Here is a 23,634-nt window from a genome sequence, read left to right as displayed (position 1 = left end):
CGCGGAAAATGACATTCGCATCCAACGGGAAAGATATTGAACGAAAGTTGAGGGAAAAAGATTTTTTTCTCAACAAAAAGATGAAAATGAATGGCAATCCATTTGTTTTCGGTTGAAAATGTCTCGCCATGGTTTTGGCCTGTTGCGAGCGACGGGAAAGGGATACATATTGCAGCTGTTCGGAATTCCGTCCACGTCGCCGGGAAAGCTTACCCACCCGCCACCCCTTGCTCTGGTTTAGCACGATAACACTTGAAACTTTGTGTGCGTTGATATGCGTAAGAGTAACCAACTAAAGTGGCTTCAACGAGATCCGTACAAAGTTTGAAAGAATTTTTTTTTTTTTTTGAATTAAATATACTTTATTGAATCTTTCTTATAATAATTACATTTGGTTTACATAATAAGTGGTCAGCTGTGGCTCTTCAGCTTTAGTTTGCTTTTCGTGATTTGAACACTGTTTATTTTCATAACTTTAAAAGTATATGATTTATCATTTTTGTAACACTAGGTACAATGAGGAAAAAAAAAATGTCAAGAAAACATAACCTAACCTAAAACTAACTTTATCTTACCATAAACTAAACCAATCCTTGAATCAAGGGGTATTCAGAAATAGCACATTTTTCCCTGAATTTCAAACATTTCTCTTGAATCTTCTGATCCAACGTTTTTACTTCTGCTAATTCATGAACCTCACTTGATCTTGTCCAGCCAGGAACATTCAAAACCATTTTGAGTACCTTGTTTTGGACACGCTGGAGCTTCAATTTATGAGTTCTAGCGCAACACTCCCAAACAGGTACTGCATACTCAATAACGGGGTAAATTATTTGTTTGTAAACAGCTAACTTATTTTTCAAAGAAAGCTTTGATTTTCTGTTAATTAAAGAATACAAACACCTGATGAGAATGCTGCACTTGTTCAATATTTTGTCTACATGCTGCCGAAACAAAAGTTTCGAGTCAAGTATGAGACCTAAATAGACAACTTCCTTTGACCAGGGTATCGAAACATCATTCATTTTAATCAAAACATCATCCTTTGGGGCATATCTGGCCGATTTGGAAAGTTGAAAAATGATGGTTTGAGTTTTGGCTGCATTTATGCGAATTTTCCAGTCGCCAAAGTATTCGGAAAGAACGTCAAGACCCTTCTGAAGACGGCCAACTAAATATCTGGTTATTTTACCCTTATAAATAACGGCAGTGTCATCAGCAAAAAGTGACAACACACCATTACCAGGAAGAGTAGGCAAATCAGATGTAAAAATATTGTACAGAAGTGGTCCAAGAATACTTCCTTGGGGAACCCCCGCATCAATGTTGAATAATCCAGAAGCAATCCCATTCAGAAAAACCCTGAACGATCTCTCCGAAAGATAGTGCTGGATAATTTTGATAAGATACATTGGAAAACCGTATAAATACAGTTTATGTATCAAACCATCATGCCAAACATTGTCAAAAGCCTTCTCAACATCCAACAAAGCCATAGCAGTTGATTTAGACTCAAGCTTGTTCTGCTTGATGATTTTGGTTACTCTCGTAAGCTGATGAGCAGTATTATGTCCCTTTCGGAAGCCAAACTGCTCATTCAAAATTATATTATTATCGTTGGTAAAATCCAAAAGCCTTGAATAGATGACCTTCTCAAAGAGTTTGGACAGACTACTCAAAAGACTAATGGGACGATAACTTGTTGGCGATGTTGGATCTTTTTGAGGCTTCAAAATTGGTATGACTTTGCCCAGTTTCCAATTGGTGGGGAAGTAACCAAGTTGCAAACATTTATTGAAAATATTGGCTAGATGTTGAAAGAACTGATCACTCTGTTTTTTCAACACTAGATTAAAAATGTTATCAAAGCCTGGAGCTTTCATATTTTTCATTTGTTTTACTGCAACTTTGACTTCCTCACCAGAAACATGGGAATCTGCAGGAAATTCAAAGGTAGAGTTATTAATTGTTGAAATACTATTGGCAACTGATGTTTCTTTGCGGCTGGTCATGGAAGCGCCAAGATTATGAGAACTAACAAAATGAAGCCCAAGTGCATTTGCCTTTTCCTCGGATGTAATCAAACGAGAATCCTCAACAATAAGAGGAGGAATAGGCTTTGGTTTGTTTTTAAGAACTTTTGAAAGTTTCCAAAATGGTTTTGAATAATTCCCCAGCTGGCTTACATGTTTTGAAAATTCTTGATTTCTGATATTGTCAAGTCGGTCTTGTATGATTTTGTTCAAATTGTTAACTGAAATCTTTTTGTCATAGTCCCCAGTCCGTTGATATTGTCTCCTATAAACATTCCTAAGTCTAATCAAGTGTTTAGTATCTACGTCAATATCAGTTACCTTAAAATTAACAGGAACCTCCCGAACGTTGGCAGCCTCTGCTTGGTTGATAGCCTGCTGGATCACCTCCAGCGAACGATCAATATCGGCAGAAGTTTCCGGGTGTTGATCATAGTCGATGTTGCTGTCGACCACTTGCTGAAACTGCTGCCAGTCAACGTTGTGGTAATCTTTCCGGGTTGGTTGCCGCTGCGGAGTAACGGAAGCTCCAACCTCCACAACCACCGGATAGTGATCAGAACTCAACTCTTCAAACACCTCAGGATGAGCCACGTTCTCAGCCATATTGGTAATGAAGAAGTCGATGATTGAGTGATTCCCAGACCGAGCCACCCTCGTTGGACGATCTGGACTCACAACGTTGTAGTATCCGTTTTGCAGATCGTTGTGCAGAATCACTCCGTTCCGATTCCTCCTGCTGTTGCCCCAAACTTCATGCTTCGCGTTGAGGTCACCAGCGATGATGTACTTTACGCTCCGCCGTGTCAGCTTCTGGATATCGCTCTTCAGTTTTGCTGCTGAACCATCTCTGGAATTCACCTGACGTGGGCAGTATGCAGCAATGAAGAGTACTGGGCCAACCGAAGTGGGAATTTCCACCCCAACGGCCTCGATGATGTCCAGCTTGAAGTGTGGCAGCCGGCGTGGCTTGAGGTCACGATGAACAGCGACAAGCACACCTCCTCCTCCAGAGGTGGTCCTGTCGAGCTGCGTCGCGATCTTGTAGTTTTGCAGATAAACTTTTTCACCGGGCTTCAGATGAGTTTCCGTGATGGCAGCTACGTCGATCTCCTTCTCGCGAAGAAAATCCACCAGCTCTAAATTCTTTCTCCTAATGGAGCAAGCGTTCCAATTCAGCAGCTTGAGGGACCTACGATCCATACTGGATGACGAACGAGGTCAGCACTTCAATCTGCTGGGTCTTGGTTTTGCATCCACGCAGTGCAGCGGACATCTGTTTGAAAATATTGAGGAGTTCGGTTGAGGTGTAAAGATCATTACCATTTTCCTCAACTGCTGGTTCTTGGGTTGGTCTTGGCTCCTGGCTGAAGCCCGGTGGTGGCGGTCTCGGCTCCTGGCTGGAACCCGGCCATGGATGATTCATCTCAGCTCTCTTCCTGGGATCCAACGGCAACGGTGCCAAGTTCGGGACCTGGCGTCGCGGTTGAAGAGGTGGGAAATTTTGCTCCACCAGGGCTGGAGGAGTTCTACGACGCTGAGGCTGATTCTTCGTCGATGCTTGCTGCCGAATTTTCACGAACTCAGCTCTCTTGGGGCACTTTCGGTTGGTTGACGAGTGCTCACCGTTGCAGTTGAGGCACTTCACCAGCGAATCTTGGATGCACTGGGATGTGATGTGCGCATCGGTACCACATTTGGCGCAACGACGCTTCAGGTGGCAGTTCTTACCTCCGTGCCCGAAGCCCAGGCAGTTGAAGCATTGTGTGACGTCACGGTGCACTGGTCGGTATCGCTCCCACGACACGATAATGTTGAAAACCGCTCGGATTGCCTTCAGCTCAGGAAGCGTCGTCGATCCCTTAGCCAAATGCAGCAGGTAGAGCTGGTCACGGTACTTGATGTCTTTGTTGCGTCGGCTCATTTTGTGCACGGCCAACACATCCAGTTTCAAAACTTTTAGCTCGGCAGCTAATTCCTCCACTGGCATGTCGTACAGACCTCTGACGACGATTTTGTACGGCTTATCCATGACGACATCATGGGTAAAGTACTCCGCCTCGTTTTCGGTCAAGTAGTCCTTGACCAGTTGATAGTGCTGCCTGGATTGCACCAGCACCTTAAATCCGTCCTGACACAGACGAATGTTGCCTAGGACTTTCCCAGACTTGATGAGTTCAACCAGCCCCGCTCGAAAGTCGATCGTTGCTGCTGATTGCCTCACATAAAAAGGAGGCAGTTTCTCCTTTCGCTGTTTCACTTCATTCTCCTTTGCTTCCGCTACCTGGTCCTCGTCAGGCAGTCCAGCGAACTTGTTGTTCTTCAATAGCTGCTCCTCGTGCGACGAAGAGTTCTCCTCCTCCTCATCCATCGGTACAGTACCGTCGCTCTTTTTCGTCTTTTTGCTGTTCGATGTCACTTCCAAAAGCACCTTCCTTTTGGAAATCCCCGGTTTTTGGCCATCAGTTGAGGCCTCAACCTTCCTTTTGGAAATTCCCACTTTTTTGCCTGCTTGAGCCGCAGGTAGGGCAATATTGCCGGCGTTTTGCGCCGGGACGCGACGAGTCATGTTGATTCAGACAACCTTCACCAACGAATGCTCGGATAACAATGACAAAGTTTGAAAGGATTGTCTTCAGGGGGTGTTTTTGTTGGAAGACTTTTTGAGAGCTTACTTTAAGCGGTGAATACTACCGATTTTTTTTTTATTAAATTCAGCCATGGGTTTTTTGTCGGTTTCTTTTCAAAACGAATTTAAAATACTCATGAGAATATTCTATTGATTTGTAAATGATCAAAATAAGCTCTAAGGTTTAAAGTTGATAGCTTCATTCGACGTTTGGCAATAATTAAGAACCTCAAATCTATATTTTCTCTATATTGTTATATTAAAATCGCAATAATTCGTGATGGTTACAAGTAAGTTTATATCATTTTTTTGTAGTTGTCTGCTCTTCAACTTTGTACAACATTGATACACTTAAAAAAGCCTGCAAAGTTAAAAAAAAACTAAAACCTTTCTAGATTAAAGCAGATTAAAAAAAATTAAATTTTCCATAAAATGACATGTCCCAAAAGTTTTTTACAGTCGAGTAACGAAATTTTTGAAACTATTTTTGTACCTTCTTTTTATACAAGACATACATTTTTTTGGAACTCTGAGTACACCATCAAATTGGGCGTCCAATTTTTAATAGAGGTTTTTTGATACCAAATTTCCATCTCATTTCCATTTAAACTGCAAATGATTGAAAAACACGTCTTTTTTTAATGTTCAAAAAATGGATGCGGTCGTGCCCCTCCGTTACGAGATAACGAAAAATTGAGCTCGGATTCTTAATCGGGGAAACAAGTTACCTCTTAGAAAGTTTCACGCAAATCGAAGAGAGGTTGGGGCAACTGCTGTGTGAGTTTGCAGAGAATGGCCCAACAATGCCGATTGAAATATTTTTCAAAGTTTTTGTCCCTCAGCTCTAGCCGGGGTCAAGGGATGGGGGAGGGTCAATGAAATATATGAATTGAAAGTCTCAACATTTGAATAAAAAAAATGTGTTATAAAATACATTTTACACTAGTTTAGTTGTTTTGCAAACAATAATTTTCCAAAAATGTAGGAATTGGCGAAACAAAAATTTTAGCGAAAAAAATCTTATTGCGATCCAAATATTAAAATATATTACAAAGTACATAGCAAATATTAAAAAAATGTCGGAATTATGCATCAATTCAAGATCTTTTTAAACGAGCCCCAACAGATAATAACTTTTAAAAACCAAAAGGCAAACCTGTAGTACACCTATTTGTTTTTTTCTCTTCCGAACCTTAATTTTTAGCCAATTTTTCAAACTAAGGTTTGTGAAACATTATGTTGCATTTCTTGTAACTGTTCAACCAAAGACTGTACTAAAATTTCAACATATCCAAACACAACAAATAAACTGAATTGAGCATCCTAAACCTAAAATACCTTAACTATTTATTATCAAAAAAGAATAGAATTTAATCTAAAATTTGATCAGTCCAATCCAAAGGTTATACTAGTCAACAAAATAAACAATTACAACCGTAGAAACAGTTCAATAGGGTGAATCTGCGATTGTAAACAAGCAATCGCAGATTCACCCCTTTTGGACAAGTGACAGTTCACGTCAAGTAAGAGGGGGATAGACTGCTGGTTCACAATCGCAGATTCGCTCTATTGAACTGTTACTACACGCAGAAAAATATTTTGTAGAATCAGCCTGTACGAGGTTTGATTCAACAAAATTTTTGTTGAATATAATCAACGCCGATTTTGCGTTGAAACAAACCTTGATTTTCTTAATTCCACAAAAATATTTTGTTGTTTTGAAAAAGTTGCATTGACGTTTAGCGTTGATTCTACAAAAATATTGATTTTCATATCAACAAAACGTTTTGTTGATTCAAATATGCCTTATTTTTCTGCGTGTACGGACATTTTAAATTGTTCAGGTCTCGAAACTAACAGTTGCTTTAAAGCAGTTCTCTCAGATTTCGGTCATCCGAATTTTTTTGTATTTTTTAATCCGACTGAAACTTGTTTGGTACCTTCGGTTTGCCCAAAGAAGCCATTTTGCATCATTAGTTTGTACATATAATATTCCATACAAATTTGGCAGCTCTCCATACAAAAATGATGAATGAAAATTCAAAAATCTGTATCTTTTGAAGAATTTTTTGATCGATTTGGTGTCTTGCGCAAAGTTGTAGGTATGGATAAGGACTACACTGAAAAAAATGCCGTGAAAAGATACAGATTATTGAATTTTAAACATCATTTTTGTATGGACAGCTGCCAAATTTGTATGGAATATTATATGGACAAACTAATGACGCAAAATGGCTTCTTTGGGCATACCGAAGGCACCAAAAAAGATTCAGCCGGATAAAAAATAAATAAAATAAAAATTCTCAAAAAAGACCGATTTCGTAGAGAATTGCTTTACATTACATTACATTGAGCAAAAAGGTTGGCTGAAGAGTAAACATTATCCGAAAACAAATCATCCCTCCGTCATCGGTCACACTTAGTTTGGGATCATTTCTTGGGTCCCACGGGCCAAACGGTTTACCCATTGTCGTTCATATCTCAACGTTTGACCCGAAAATCATAACAAAACCACGCACGTGTAGCGACCACCCTCTACGAGGACACCAAAGTATCAAAGGGCGATTAAGCAAACAGAATACCGATATCATGAAGCTATCAGCATCAATTTCATGCTTGGTCTCGCTTTGGGGCTCATCCCTTGTTTGGTCTGTGCTGCCGGTGGCGCGGTGGGCTGTGAGAGGCGTGACCATGCATGAGTTTATTTACATTTACGCCAATCATATTTACCACCCTGCCACTCTTGCTTTTTTCTCCTTGTGAGAATGTGTAGGGCCAGAATCGATGGGATTCTCATGTTTACTGTAAGTATTTGTTTCGTGACTATTTTATTTTTTTGTTGTTGTAATTAACCTATAAAATTTGCTATTTAAAATAAGTTTTGTTCTTTTGCCAATTTCTCTAGATTTAATTTTTATCAGAAAAAAACTTCCAAGTGGTATTGACCTATCCAACTTAAACGGCTTTCAATGGATCAGGTTCAGTCATAAAGCGTTATGACGACGGTACACGAATCATTTGAAGATTGCCTTCGTATCGTTTTCTTTCTCCACTAGTTCGGTGCCACAATTCCGGTTTAGGCGTACATCCCAGTATTCGGTTCCGGAATTGTCATAATGTTACTTTTTATCGTTTGCTGATATCCTGCCCTCTCTGGCACTTAAGGTCGTTGAGCTGGGCCAAATTTTTGCGGAAATTTTCTTCTATGAAAGTGAAGAGCTTTAGCTCGATTATTATGGCTTGGTCGATCAACTCTCACTCCCTTGGGCTGGTCAGGATAATAAAAGGATAATTTATGCCAAAACCGTCACACGGAACCAAGTGGATGAAGTCACAAATGCAAAAGGTGGATGAGGAGCTGTAAATTTCGTTCTAGAAATAATGGACGGTATCAATTAACGAAGTTGAGGAAAAGGGGTCTGTAATCTGAATGTAATTTGACGATGGTGGTGATTTAGTTTTGAGTGGAATAATGAACGACACCTTTTTTCAAATTTGGCTCTTGGATATTGCGAAATAAAAAAAAAATTAACAAACAATAAAAATTTCAACTGCAGGAAAGTACGATACGTACAGTACTTTGCAACTCTTATCCGGAAACCTGATCAATTCATTTGATTAAATAAGAGCAAATCAAATCCAACGAAAAAAACACGAGTAATTTATGTGAAGAAATTTGATCTTTTTCCTTCCATCAACCATGGGAAACGACTTGATGCTTTCTACGGTTCGATTTCCGCATAAGTGATAGACAGACCGAAACCCCTCAATCCGGGAAAAATCTGCTAGGCCTGTCAGAATGTTGTCCATCAATATTTCTTCCTTATTTTTACTCGCTTTACGAATGTCTATAAAAGTGAACGTTGCGTACTGATATCACACCCTTTTCGAATCATATCTATCCTCTCAAGTTTGTTCTTGAGCAGAAAAAAAGATGCAACTTTTATGTATGTGGCATCGGTTACCAAAATTACCTCATGACGCCACACAATATCTTATAAAAGTTTTACAAATCACAAAAGTTTATCACAAAAAGAACAATAAATAGCGGAAACCAAAAAAAAAAGCTTATCTGTATTTCCGGTATCATAGATCACTTTATATTGCAATCTTAAATAGAAATAAATAAATCTTCTTAAAGAGCAGTTTGAACACAAACAAATTATAATCTATTTATTAAAATTGGGCTTTAAATTAGGAATTTGGTTAGCCAGTGCATGAAAAGAAAAACGCCAAGAGTTATCCTCGAATAACGTAATATCATTTTGTTTTATTAAGGAAGATTATCCCAAAATGTTCAACCTACGCCATTTATGAATTCCCTTACACTCCTTTATCCCAAACCTGCCTTAAAATTCCCAGCTGATGATGCTTGTTAACCCTCTACTTGGCACGTGCGCTGCCAAAAATATCCCACGTGAGTAACCGTGCGGCACAGCGTGACACCTAACCTGGCAAACGATAGTAAATTTGTTTGAATAACCAACTAATGAAGTTTGAATGCTTTTTTCTCACATCTCTTTATTACTCTACTCTGCTGCTGTTGCCTGTTGGCCCGGGTCCCCGTGTATGGTGTGTGTAAACGCGCGTGTTTTTTTTGGTACATGGTGTGGTAACTGGTAATCCTCTAAACAGCTGCAATGACGCTTCTTCGTGTAACCCTTGAGGCTGCGGGGGCGGGTGTGTATTCGCACCAACCAACCCAGGACGGAAAGTGAAGCGAAACCACCCACTAAACCCAAACCAAAACATAACCTTGCTCTCTCTCTACTCTGGTTGCGACGCAGGCTTGCTGCCTTAACTTTGGTTTAGGAACTCTTCACATACCTACCAGACCATGTGTTTGACGATGAATGATGAGCCGGAATTTCGTCGGGAGAGGGGATTGTCAACATTTTGCCAACAAATCTCAATTCAACGAAGGACTCGAGCCAGCTTGCGGGACTAGACTAGACGAAAAGTTAATTTAATTATGGCGAAATTCTTTCCAAATTCCGCAATCAACCAGACGACTTAACAGCGGAAGAAGCTAAATCAATGTGAAACACTTTGGTGAGACGTTATGTCATCAAGGAAACTTGTTATTATTTTGATTTTTTTTTTGGAAAGATACATTTTTCAGATGGTAAATTATTGTAAATTTACTCGCGATTTCTCAACATTATCACGCGAGAGCCATACTTCACTGATTTCTGATTAATGTGACCCCCATTATTTCGCTTGTCATCCTTTGAGGCCTACAGCGCGGGTAGCAAAACTTTAGTTGGCTTGTATTAATTGATGATCATAGAAGTGGAAATTTGAAAAGCTTTACAGATACGAAAGGGAGAATTAGGTGCTGAACGTCTTAACCAGACGATGATTGCGCCATACTAATTTATGCGTTTTTGTATGACCCAATCTCACCTCCCAGACCCAATGACTTTGTTGAGTTGTTTTGTAACAATAACTAAAAGAATACTTTTAAGGTTTTCAAATTAAATATTTTGAAATAAAAATATCGACCAATGCATTTATTTTCACTTCGGATAATCGAAACTTCGGAAAATCGAATCACAATTTTTTTTGTCTTATCTGTGATTGTCGTGCTTAAGTATGCCCCCGGATAATCGAGCCTGGACTGTATTATATAAATTTAAAAAAAAAAAATATTTTTAGTGAGATCAAGTGCAAATCAAGACTGATACTGATACAACAAAATTTCTCCTCAATAAAGTGGATCACATTTCAACAATCTTTATAACCTGTAATCAGAGTTCATATTTCTCGTTAATATTAAATTAACTTATAATTATAAAGTCCCAACTGGCGATAAAATCAGAGAGGTGCACAAATCTATCACACCGCGTGCATACGACATTTCACGCCAAAGTAATTGTCCGAATTTATGGTTTTTATCGTTGTTTTAACACTTTCTTAAGGGCATAAAATTCCTTGTTTTTCATATTACAATGCAAAACCGTGTTCCCTCCACCACCGTGTCGGGGCTGTTCCACAACACTCGTGCACGGTAGCACCTTGTTTTTATTTTAGCCTCGTCTTTACGGTTTTGTCATCGCGGCCAATTTTGTTCCTTTTTTGTCGCCGGATCGGCCGATCTTCATGTCGCAATTAAATTATAAGCGATCATTAAAAACGACGGCTTCGGTGTGTGTGTGTCGTTTTGCGTCAACTGATGTGACCACACGGAATGCAACAACTATGGGACGCGACCGACCGACAGAGTGGTGAATGATTTATCTTTATGGTGCAATTAATGTGACAACGTTGCATGTAATTTCACCATCGGCTCGCTGATAAGTTATTGTTTTGGGGTTATGAAGTGAAAATCTGAAAATTTTACGTTTCCCGCTCATCGTTCATCGGAAGATCGTGGTTTTCTGAATGAAATAATTGCATCCTCTAAATATTCTGACAAGCTTTTCCTCTCTCTTTCTGTATCTTCCAACAACTTTCCTGCTTCGAAATCGCCACGACATGAACACCTTTACACCATCACACACACACGTGCACCCACACAAACACAAACGTACAAATACAGTCCCATCCTATTGTTTGCGGAGTACAGCTTCGAGGAGTACCCGGATGGGAGCCGGGCCGCCGTCTGTCTGACCAAGGCGTCCAACGTGTGGACAATCACGTTTTTCCTGATGACCATTTCGCTCTTCTTCCTGTTGCCACTGATCATCCTGATAGTGTTGTACGCCATAATTGCCAAGAACCTGATTGCGAGCAACAACTCGCGGATGAAGATCCGACTTAGCAAACCGGAACTAAGCTACAAGGCTCGAAAGCAGGTGGTCCTCATGTTGGGCGCCGTCGTGCTCGCCTTCTTCACCTGTTTGCTCCCGTTTCGGATGCTGATGCTGTGGATCATCATCGTGTCCGAAGAAACATTCCAAAAGCTAGCCGTAGAAAAGTACTACAATCTATTGTATTTTAGCCGTATAATGTTCTACCTCAACTCAGCCGTGAACCCGATCCTGTACAACCTGATGTCGTCCAAGTTCCGGAAGGGCTTCCTGCGGCTGTGCCGCTGCACACGCCTCTGGACCCGCTCTGGTCGACGCGGTGGCAAGGTACGGGGCCGATCAGCCACGTTCACGACCACCACAAACTCTTCGTATCTCACGAGCTCATCGATCCGGAAGAGCAGTGAGAAATACACATTATCGTTGGACGATTTACGCTTCCAGCAGCAGCAACAGGACCAACCACAAAGGGTCCAACCGAATGGGCTCCTGCTGGCAGCATCGGATACATCTCCCAAACCCACCCCATCGGCCACCAACAGTGACGACGAGGAACCCTTTCAGTTAAGCCGATTCTATCGGATGAACCTACTCCGGCAGTATTCCACCCCACTGCTGACGACGGGAACCACATCACCGACCCCGACAACGCCGACGACGACGACGACAGCCATCGTCCCGACAGGGATCAATAACAACAAATCAGTCGAAAGTGCGGTCAAGCGTCCCTTTAACGTGACCTTCATGGAGACGGCCGTCGAAAAGAGCAACGGGTCCAACGAACTACGACCACTGGATGGGAATACCGGCAGCAGTAGTAGTAGTGGCAATAATCTGCTAAATCCCTGGAAATTGAAACTCAACCGACGGCCAGCGATGATGGTTCTGACCGCCAAGCAAATGTCGTTGGATGAAAGTTTGCTGGGTCCAAGGAAGCAGCATCCGAACCTGGCGATGATGACCATTGTGGCTGGAGAGGGAAGCTCGAACGATGTATGAGAGGTTTGAAAAATGTTAAATTACGGTGGACAGACGAATTCAAATACCACTAGTGGATTGTAAAAGTATCAATAGATTTGTTTTGTATTTTTTTAGTATCATTGAATGACTCAATGCTGTTCTACATTGTAAAGTTGTAGCTTGCATTTGAATAATTAACCATTTTAAATATTTGATGTGCCATGATGTTTTTCATGATTCAACTAGCCTCCCCTTCCCTCTAAAGTAATCAAGGGCGGTTTCTAACTGGACGGATAGAAATCCTGTAAGCAAATCCAATAACTCTGTATCGTCGAATTTGACAACATTGAAATATTACCAAAATCGTCAACATACTTTTCGATTTTGACATTTGATTTCGACAATGTTGTCGATTTTGAAAACATTTGCAACGAAATCGAAATAAATGTTGACGATTTTGGAAACATTTCAATGTTTTGCCTTCCTCACTTTACTGAGGAAAGGCTATAAAATCCCTCGAAAAACGAAATTCTTAATTTGACCTCCTAGACCCACCTTCATGTATACTTATCGACTCAGAATCACATTCTGAGCAAATGTCTGTGTGTGTGGTGGGATGTTGATCAAAAAAATTTGCACTGGATTATCTCGGCACTGGCTGAACCGATTTGGACCGTATTGGTCTCATTCGATCCGTCTTGGGGTCCCATAAGTCGCTATTGAAAATTATAAAGTTTAGTAAAGTACTTCAAAAGTTATGCTAAAAAAACGATTCTAACAAAAGTCCGGAAGATTGTAAAAAGGGTGGTTTTTGTAAGAAACCCTATCATGCTATACATTTTTAGAAAGGTATTCGAAAGACCTTTCCAATGAGTTCAAAAGATTGAAGATCTGACAACCCTCAAACCATCCACATTAACGACCTCCGGGTCTTTTGTGGTCTCTATTGCAAGTTTCTGCTCGAACCTAGGAGTCCGAAGGCTTGAATGGGGAGAGCACCCAAACCTCTTTCTAATCCAAGGAACCTTCCACCCCAGTGTTTGAACTGACGACCTTCGGATTGCGAGTCCAACCGCCGCCAGCGATTCCACCGGAGTAGGTTTGGTTTGGTGTGTTGTTTGTACTTATGGCATGGAGACGACTCCTACACCTGGAATAACTTAACGGCCTAACAACCAAGGCCGGGACCGACATTTTACTTCCTCATCCGATGGAAGGTTGCAGCAGATGGGAATCGAACCCAGAATCATCCGCTTACAAAGCGGACAGCGTAACCATTCGGCCGCGCACTGCGCACTGGATTAAGTAACGTTTTTAAATTTGACGACACAGAGTTACCGGATTTGCTAACAGGATTTATAGCCGGGTACTTAGTCAAAATTTGCTTGATAAATAAATTGCTATTTGATTGTAGTCTTAGATTAAGTAATCAAAATTAGTATTCAAAATCAAATGAAATAATTACTTCAAAAAATAATTTGTCATTTGTTGGTAAGGAACACTGTACAAAAATGTTGACAGTTTTGTGTCAGAAAAATGTGTAATATTCCCTCGAAATATTCGTAAATTTACATCTTTTCATATGTAAGTGAACTTTTCTTGCCTCTGTTCTCTCTTGTACTAAGCTTGGTGGGATTCCTATCTAGTGAGCATAAGAGAGCACAAAGGCATCGAAAAAGAGATAAGGTAAGAACCTAATAAGGTAAGAACCTAACTGAGAAAAATGTTAAAAACAATCTTTTCGATCAAAAGTGTGATAACTTTTTTCAATTACCACCATTCGTTTTGTCAAGATTTTTTCCGATCAAATCTTGACACGGCTGTCACTGCGATTGCTCCCACGCTCCATAGTATTCAATTTAGCTCCTATCAAACAAATCACAGTCAATCAGCATCACGTAATCTCGCTAAGCATTCCATAAGACCATCATCACCAAACCCGATTATCGATTTTCACAGCATCCCTTTCTTATCCAGAGGAAAAGAGATTTCCCTTTAACATCTCCACTTCTCTGCAGAAGCCGGGTTGCAGTGTGTGCGCGTATTCTACTTATTATCATCATCAGGGAGTCCGTCACCCGCCACCCACAAAAGACCAATGTCAAAGTTGAGCTGAGCTGATCTGAGCCCAAGCTACTCTCCTCAGACAGTTGGTGGAAATCGTTCATTTACTGATGGTAACAGGGCTGATTCGATTATCTGGAATCTTAGTCATTCGGATTTTTTTCAGCTATCCACTCAGAATGATGTTATTTTAATACCTTGTCTAAATGTATGCCTAAATAAATTCTTGAATTGAAAATTTGACATGAAACATGAAGTAATTGAAAGTGTCGAGATAATTGAGTCTACACTGTACCATCAAATCGGTGAAAAGCTCTCTCTCTCTTTGTGGCCCCCACAATCGAACTGCGGCGAGACGAAACGCGTTGAGGCACTTAACATCCAGCTGTGAAGAAATAATTGAATTTCTCTGTTCTATGACTAGTTTTTTTTGTATTCCACCACAAGTTCTTCAAAGTCAGTCCATCGTTTCCGCTCCTTGCTGCTCAATGCTTCCTGTTTCCTTTCCTTGCAAGGGTGGAATTAATCTAATTCAACCTCCTCTTGTGTACTCACTGTTGTGTGTGTGCATAATCTTTTGTGTGACAGGATTGTGGTAGTAAAGAAAAACTACTCCCTCAGCTGAAGTAGCTATTTAACTTTATCGATCGTAATAAAAAATGTGGAGATCGAGCATTCCTCCCAGGCCAAAACACGTTTAACTACTGGACTTGCGGTTGTTGGTTGGATGATAAAAAGACAAACTATTCTACTCTTCGCCAAGTTCAGGAGCAGACAAAGTAAAGGAAAACAAACTCGAAAGTATTATTAATGTTAAGAGTAGACATCAAATTTAGAGCTTATCACAAATATTTCATTGGAACAACGCAAATCTGTTTGTTAATTCGATGTAGTTCGAGTAGTAAATTATTATCCACTTTATGTGAACGTTACCAATTACCAGCTAGCTTTAACAAATGTAAGAGTTCATTAATTTATTATGTTAAGTATAATTTGTTGAAATAAATATAATATTATGATATCATGAAATTGTGCATTAATTCATTACTTCAAATCATAAAAATATAAACAAATCAATTGAACAAAATTATGTGCAGAATAGGCCGAAATTGTGGCCAAAATTCTTGAGATTGGTTCAAATCATATTGAACCAATTCAAAATTAATACACGCATTTTTTAAAGGTAATTTCAGTTTATATGAAATAAACATTTATTGAAAGTTATGCAAAACAAACCTTTTCAAAAATTTCACTCATACTTTTAATCATATTAGAACCATGACATGCTAATTACACCTATCCTGAAAAAAAGTTTACATTGTCAGATTTGAAGAGCTCTTGCAGGACGAACCCATGTTAGCCCCTTTGCGAGGATGTGCCTTATTCAAGTTTTTAACGTAAGCATGGGCAGAATTAGCGTCAACCCTTTTCACACACCACGTTGCGTGGGTTTAATTCAAGATAGAGTAATCAACGATAGCACACTCGCGTTCGCGTAATAGCTTATTTTCGGGAGGTGAATTGTCACTGATTTTGCACACGCGAAAGCTGTCGCCGAGAAATGTTGATCCTCTCACATGGCCATTAATGCCAACATAACATACTTGACTGCTTTGTCGGTTTTATGTTCTGGTTGAGATTAGTAGATTTGTTTGTTACAAGAAGTTTGGTCTGATCACATGAATTTGAAATTTCACACTATTAACAAGTTGATGTTTTGAAATTTATGATACAAAACTTTTTTTACAAGTTTAATCAAAAACAAACGAACAATATTTTTAAAGCGACTAACAAAACACGTTTCCCTGCCAATACAAGACCAATTCTACTGCCAACAAGGGGTAACGAACGTTAACGAAACAGTAAATATTTCGTGTCTCGATGAATAAACTTTGCATGCCAGACAATGATAAGTAAGGCAAATGCACGTGTTAATCCAAAAGTGTCGACACAATCAATATTTTACTAGTATAACGTAAAGAAATTTGTTTTTTTTTTTGTTTTAGGTTCACAACCTATAAAAACTATGAACTCGTTTCCAAATAAATCTCAGTGGAAAGTGTCACACGACAATCCCAGAGACCGGCACTTTTGTATATAGATTTGCATAAACACGGCCATTACCTATAAATTACCGCCAATCGTAGTAAAGTCATTGGTCGGCACAAATCTTCATCGTCTACCAACGAAACCAGCAGCCTGTGTAATACCACAGACAAACAGACGTAAATCTCTTTTTAATTCCATCAATCAGGAATATAACGGCTGATTTAATTTTAAACTTAGTTCTCGGATTATCCACCAGAATAGGATGGCGCTGCAATCAAGGCACACTTTCAAATGACGTTTAAGCTAGCGCGCCAAAAGTTTTGTTTTTTTTTTCTGCTGCTACTTGAGTGTGAGGATGGACCAGTTTGGAGAAGATTGGTCGGTTGAATTTTTGGATCCGGACCCGCCTCCGGGTGTGGATTCCGCTGAATGGTCTGTTGAGCATTTAGATAATCCTCAATCCTTCCCGGCCGAACCGTTAGAAGAAGAGACGCCGGATTGGTTTGAAAGTTTTATCACAAAACACGAGCTACAGGATGAAGATATGCCGGATGCGAACTGCGGAAGTCTACTGCTAGACCGACACGAGCCACTGGACGAAGAAATGCCGGAAGCTACGAGTAACGATTCCGGTGTTCTGAACATCGGAAGATTCTTAGGCAATTCCAACAACGAGACGCCGTCCCATTCAGCTGATTTTGTTATTTCATCCGTCGGCGTTGGTAAATTTCAACTAGATCTTGAACAAGGTTGTCTCTGTACATTAATGATTTTTCACGTTCAACGCCGAATCGCCGATGTTGGTCTCCAGGAAAGCTGGATGGCAGAAACTGGCCACTCATACGATTATTTGGTTGCTATCTCATACGATTATTTGGTTGCTTGCAAGTGGACTAAATTGCTTGCCGAGAAGGTAGCTTAACCTCACGCCAAGAAATTTATTATTTAAACTCATGGCCAATTTGTGGGCATTGTTCACAAACAGCGCAGTAATACCCAAACCACCCTCAAACTGGTGCATCTTTCCATCAACCTCTGCAGCCTACACGAATGTTTCCTCGGCAAGATTTACCTAGTGCATGGCCGCAATCGGACGCGGACGTGGACCGTCTGCGTGAGTTAAGAATTTGAACATCTTGCATTCTTCTCACATGTTGGTAAACAAATGTAAATGTTAGTAAACAAATCTCCCTCCTCTCACTACAACAAGAGTGACCGCGTTCACTCACACACTAACCAATTCTCATATACAGTGATGCTTAATGCTAGTATTGGCCACCAGATCGAGCTACTAGCTAACCTTTTTCCATTTTTTTGTGATTGATGGATTTTCGTTAAATTTGTTCAATGATTTACGTCTGTTTGTCTGTGGTAATACTATAACCTCAACAGCCGTACAACGACATACGCAGATCCACGATGTGGGAAAGTTGTAAATCACTATTTTATCACCCACAATCATTCCCTCACATTCACGATACTAAGAGTGGTGCTCTGCTGAAAATCGCTGTTAGTGGATTATCTTTGGTAAGAACGATTACTAATCCTCTTTCAGTCGGTTCCGGTTAACAGATTCGATCGTTTTTTTCAAACATATTTGATTTTTAAAAAGATAAAAAGTTAATTGAAGAAATATATTTCTAAGCCAAACATCTTGTGCAGGAAAGAAATAATTGGCTGATTTTTAAACATGTTGGTATTAGGCATAATAAACATTGTTAGTTCAAAGTAGGACGAACTACCCCAACAGAAAATTTTACGTATAGAGATTGGCCGAGGACAGATGGAACGCATGATACGGTCTGTCGACAATGACTAGGCCAAGTATTCATCATCAGCAGCGATGTTGTAATGTGTTGGATGTGACACTAGAGTGGCAAGAGACGCTTCTAACATATTGACCAAATCTGGAGTTTTTTTTTTAAAGGTCCAAAAGCCAAATTTCCAGTTTTTGCTTTTTGGGTATTTTTGAAACCGCCTTGAGTCAGGGGTATAAGAGCAATTCTCTACGAAATCGGTCTTTTTTCTTCAATTTTAATGTTTGTATTTATCCGGCTGAAACTTTTTAGGTGCCTTTGGTATGCCCAAAGAAGCGATTTTGCATGATTAGTTTGTCCATATAATTTTCCATACAAATTTTGCAGCTGTCCATACAAAAATGATGCATGAAAATTCAAAAATCTGTATATTTTGAAGGAATTTTTTGATCGATTTGGTGTCTTCGGCAAAGTTGTTGGTATGGATACGGACTACACTGGAAAAAATGATACACGCTAAAAAAAAATGTGTTTTTTATTTAAATTTTTGTAACTAAAACTTGATTTGCAAAAAAACACATTTTTTATATTTATGTTTTAGAGGACATCAAAAGCCAACTTTTCAGAAATTTCCAGGTTGTGCAAAAAATCTTTGACCGAGTTATGAATTTTTTAATCAATACTATTTTTTCAAAAAATCGAAATATTGGTCGCAACAATTTTTCAACTTCATATTTCGATGTAAAATCAAATTTGCAATCAAAAAGTACTCTAGTGAAATTTTGATAAAATGCACCGTTTTCACTTTTTCACTTTTTTGAAAATAGTCGAAGTATTTCATTTTTTTTAAATTAGTGCACATGTAAGCCCACTTTTGAAAAATATATTTTTGAAAAACTGAGAAACTTCTCTATATTTTGCTGTTTTGAACTTTGTTGATACGACCCTTAGTTGCTGAGATATTGCCATGCAAAGGATGAAAAACATGAAAATTGATGTTTTGCTAGTCTCACCCAAACAACCCACCATTATCTAACGTCGATATCTCAGCAACCAATGGCTCGATTTACAATGTTAAAATATGAAACATTCGTGAATTTTTTCTACCGTGTATCATTTTTTTCAGTGTATCCATACGTACAACTTTGCCGAAGACACCAAATCGATCGAAAAATTCCTTCAAAAGATACAGATTTTTGAATTTTCATACATCATTTTCGTATGGACAGCTGCCAAATTTGTATGGAGATTTATATGGACAAACTAATGATGCAAAATGGCTTCTTTGGGCATACCAAAGGCACCCAAAAAGTTTCAATCGAACCGAAACGAATGACCGAAATCTTAGAGAACTGCTCATTAAAAAACACCCAAAAAGCAAAAACTGAAAATTTGGTTTATTGGACCTTTGTAAAAAAAACTCTAGAAATGTTTCCTAAATAAGACTCTCTTATTTATTTATTTTAATTATCATACAAAAAGCAAACTTACACACTTTGTATTACTGAGCTATAACCACAAAGTGTATCAAAGCCATTTAAATATATATATATCCTGATAAATTATACCCATGAGAATAACGCTCTCGTCAATTTCGGGATTTATCCTCTGTGTCCGTTCACAGTACCTTTATACTACCAGATCGTGTTCTTTATTCTCTCGGATGGCGCTGCCCCCCCCCCCCCCCCTTCGCTCTATCTTGTTTTTTTTGTACAATTTTAGCATGATTTTTTAAAAGGATGATTTTAAAATTTGGGATTCATTTGAAAAAGTTTATAATTTTCACAGGTTTCGTTTGGATTTTTTTATTTTGTTCGATATTTTAGTGATTAAAATCACCATCACCATCACAGTTTTTTGAAGCATATTTTATATTATAGATTATCAAAAACTCTGTTTCTTGTTATAGATTATCAAAAACTCTGTTTCTTAAAGCCTTGAATCGTGTTTGATTTATAAGTAAAGTTTATCAAACATTAAACTTTTTGCTATATTAAAAAAAATCCAATATTTATTAAAGAAATAGTCTAGCATTCTCGAATCAAGTTCTGGTGTGGTGTGGGACACTGGACACTGCCCATAGGAAGTCTTACGCCAAATATCAGTTCATTTTGTTGATACCCGGTTTGTCTGAAGTCTGGAATTACTATGGGATTGTGCATTTTTTACTTGGTACATGTAAGTTTTTTTTTTATATTAAAAATATCTTGTCACCCTGATGTGCCACTATCGCATGCTCAACTCATTTTGAACTCGGGACCGCAATCCGATTCCTTTCTTCATATTTTTGTATCTACTACAATGAACTCCCGATGGTATGACAACCATTGTTGCCACGGTCACTTTTTAGTTTGACACTTTTACACTTTTACCGTGTAAAAAGTGACAGTTCATCACGTTTTGGTTTGACATTGTTTAAATAATGTTTAATTATAATAAATACGACAGATAAAACTATAAAAAATACTAAAACACAAAATATAGAAAACAAAGAGTTCATATTTGAAAAATGTTTAGGCATTTGTCAACAAAATTATGAAAAGTGCGCCAAAATGATACCTTCCGTCGCGCACAACAACATCATCGTGTTTCACAGGTAGGTGTGCGACATCGCACTTAAATGGTAAGTTGCGTTGCATATACATAAACATTTCCAGCAGTGAATGTCGCGCGACATTTGCTGGTCACGTATAAATTAGGCCAATCATGCGTACATTTCCACAAAAGAGTTTTTCATCCTATTTTACTAAAAATGTTTCCGTTTTCCTTCCTGTGAATGCCACACCCACTGTAGATACTCATCTACCTAGCTCTTTACAGCACTGCACTCTTCTCTTCACTGGGAAATTGTGTTTTTTTGACAAAAGTAAAATTAACTCGCTGTTTAACGATGTGATGACGAATGCTTGCGGCAGGTTAGTAGTTTGTAGAATGTAATCTTCAATTAGAACTAGTATGTAGATAATATCATGCAATTAATTCTGTAACGCAGTAGAAGTTTGCACCGTCATTAATAAAAACTCATTTTCAATATTTAAAAATAATAAATCTATTTTTGGTTTAATGTGTGACTTATTTGTTAGCAACATTTATTTTCAAAAATAAAGATTTTTTTTTTCATTTTTTTTTATCTTGAGAAGAATCAATGATCATTCATCCATATCAACCAGCAGTTGAGTAATTCGATTCTTTTTACTTCACAGCCCAATCCTAATGATCTCAACATACGAATACGTGGAGTACGTAAACGGAAACATGGTTGCCTCCTGCCTGACTCCAGTGGAAAACTTCTGGCATGCGGCCTTTTTTGTTGGTAGCATCGTGGTTTTCTTTATTTTCCCGTTGTTCATCCTGGTGGTGCTGTACTCTGTAATAGCAAAAAACCTGATGGACAACCCTAGCATCATCATGTCCAACGCCAGCGGAAACCGGAGCAACGTGCTCAAGTACCGAAAGCAGGTTATGTTTATGCTGGGTGCAGTAGTTGTCAGCTTCTTCTTCTGTCTACTCCCATTCCGTGCTCTGACCCTGTGGATAATCATCGTCCCGAGCGAGAACATCGTGTCCATTGGGTTCGAGCGATTCTACATTATCCTGTACTTTTGTAGAATCATGCTGTACATGAACTCTGCAATCAACCCCATCCTCTACAACCTGATGTCGTCCAAGTTTCGGAACGGTTTCCTACAACTTCTCGGCTGTGGCAAGATGATCCGCTCGGGCAGTATGTCTTCGACGGTTCGCAAAGGAACGTTCCATACGGCATCAACAAATCTGAGCAGCTCGCTTAACAGCTCCAGCCAGAGAAGACTTACGCGGGACGAAAGCAGTGTCAGTGGAAGAACTATGGAGAGCAACAACAGTCGGAAAAGGTTGCTTCATCAACGCCACAACAGTACGATCTCTATCAAATCTGGCAACGATGAAGCACGAGATGCGACGTTGATCGGTAACGGTGGATCAGTTTGCACACCTTCGGAGGTCGTTCCTCTCAATGCAGATAAAATCGAAGAACTGGACGAATCCACAACGACAGCTGCTTCATTGCCAAACGGTTACGGTTTCCATAGGTTTAAGCATCTCAATGGTAGTTGTAGTGTTATTAGCAGTAGTACCAGTAAGACTAGTCAACGGTTGAACGGGATTGTTTCGGTTGAACCGATAACCGTTCACCAACCGGACAATAAATATCTTATAGTAAGAGCTGCCGTTATTGTGGTGCAAGACAGGCCTCCTGGAGATGATGACCCACCAGTTGGGTCACCATCCGCGGAACACGCCGTCGTGAGCTCAAACGGATGTGAACCACTAGTATCTATCATCACTGCCAAAGATGAGAATCAGAACAGTAACTATGTCAATCAAGGACAGCAACAGCATCAGATAACCGCAAACGGTAAAGACAGTGTCAATGTTCAATCTGAAAACATAATGCCCACTAAACAGTGCAAGACAGCTGACGGACAGGAATCTTTAGAAGAGGTGACTAAAATAAGACAGTATTATGGCACGATGGAATGTGATATCTAAATGAGGAAGAAAAAACTGAAGTGATAAGCGAAATGAAAGACGTGGTTTAGTTCAACTAAATGCTCGATGGGAATGATATTTTGGCTAGGCTTTTTTTGGGCTTGAATGATAAAAAAATGAATCTTTAAACATACATGAAAATGGTGCGGATTAAGTCAGCTGTCTTTGGCGCGTACATTTTGCTACTACAGATCGTCAAACGAGGAAAATATAGTATTGTGCACATTCTATTTATTGTAAAAAATAATAAAGAAACACATTTATGTAATAAAACTAGTAAAACTCTTTTATTTTGCTTTCAAGACACGGTTACTTTTAGGGGTAAACGGAATGAACTATAGAAACAAGCATAAAGTGATATAAAATCAATGTTCAACTAAATGTTTGATCGAGCCACGTAGCCTAGGTGGTAACGCTTCCGTCTTGTAAGCAGTAGATCGGGAGTTTGATTGCCTGCTCGGACCAACACAACTGGTGTCCGTTTCCCTTCTGAAATTCTGAAATCTCAAACCCCCCGCCCCTCGTGTACAATTTCTATACACACCAAATCTGTTTTGTACGGAGCATGGTCAATCGCTGAACACCCGCACCCCCCCCCCCCCCCCCCTCCAAGGTGTCCACGTGGTTTATGGATGGTCCCTAAGGAACCGTTCAAATTCATATCAAATTGGCAGCAGCGGCAGCGAAAAGTTTGAAGCCAATATACGTCATGCCAGGTCCTGTCGCAACCATTCAAGCTCATGTTCGGGAATCGGGCTCAGTACACCTAGGGGATCATACCCTAAAATTCCCGTTATACTGACCCATTTTGTTGCATCCATTTATGCATTTCTTTTTCAAATAAGGCCATCGTAAGAATA

The 23,634-nt window shown here is 39.4% G+C and overlaps 1 protein-coding gene across 4 annotated transcripts in view; it reads left to right on the top strand.

Moving 5' to 3' along the window:
- Positions 1-23,271, top strand: part of LOC120418759 (growth hormone secretagogue receptor type 1-like) — a 60,590-nt gene extending 37,319 nt beyond the window's left edge. The window contains exons 1-2 of one of the 4 annotated variants that reach the window (XM_039581235.2): positions 20,318-21,159; positions 21,448-23,271. In XM_039581235.2, coding sequence (XP_039437169.1) covers positions 20,951-21,159; positions 21,448-22,774 — 1,536 coding nt within the window. In that variant the 5' untranslated portion in view covers positions 20,318-20,950 and the 3' untranslated portion in view covers positions 22,775-23,271. Of the gene's footprint in view, positions 1-11,203; positions 12,491-20,317; positions 21,160-21,447 lie in introns of those variants that run through there. The other 3 variants (XM_039581236.2, XM_039581237.2, XM_052706528.1) reach the window with 3 other exon arrangements.
- The last annotated feature ends 363 nt before the right edge of the window (positions 23,272-23,634 follow it).

The sequence above is a fragment of the Culex pipiens genome, chromosome 1, assembly GCF_016801865.2.
Source record: "Culex pipiens pallens isolate TS chromosome 1, TS_CPP_V2, whole genome shotgun sequence".
In the NCBI taxonomy this organism is placed as follows: domain Eukaryota; kingdom Metazoa; phylum Arthropoda; class Insecta; order Diptera; family Culicidae; genus Culex; species Culex pipiens.
Note: the sequence above shows the minus strand (reverse complement) of the source record. Positions and strands in the feature narration are given on the sequence as shown.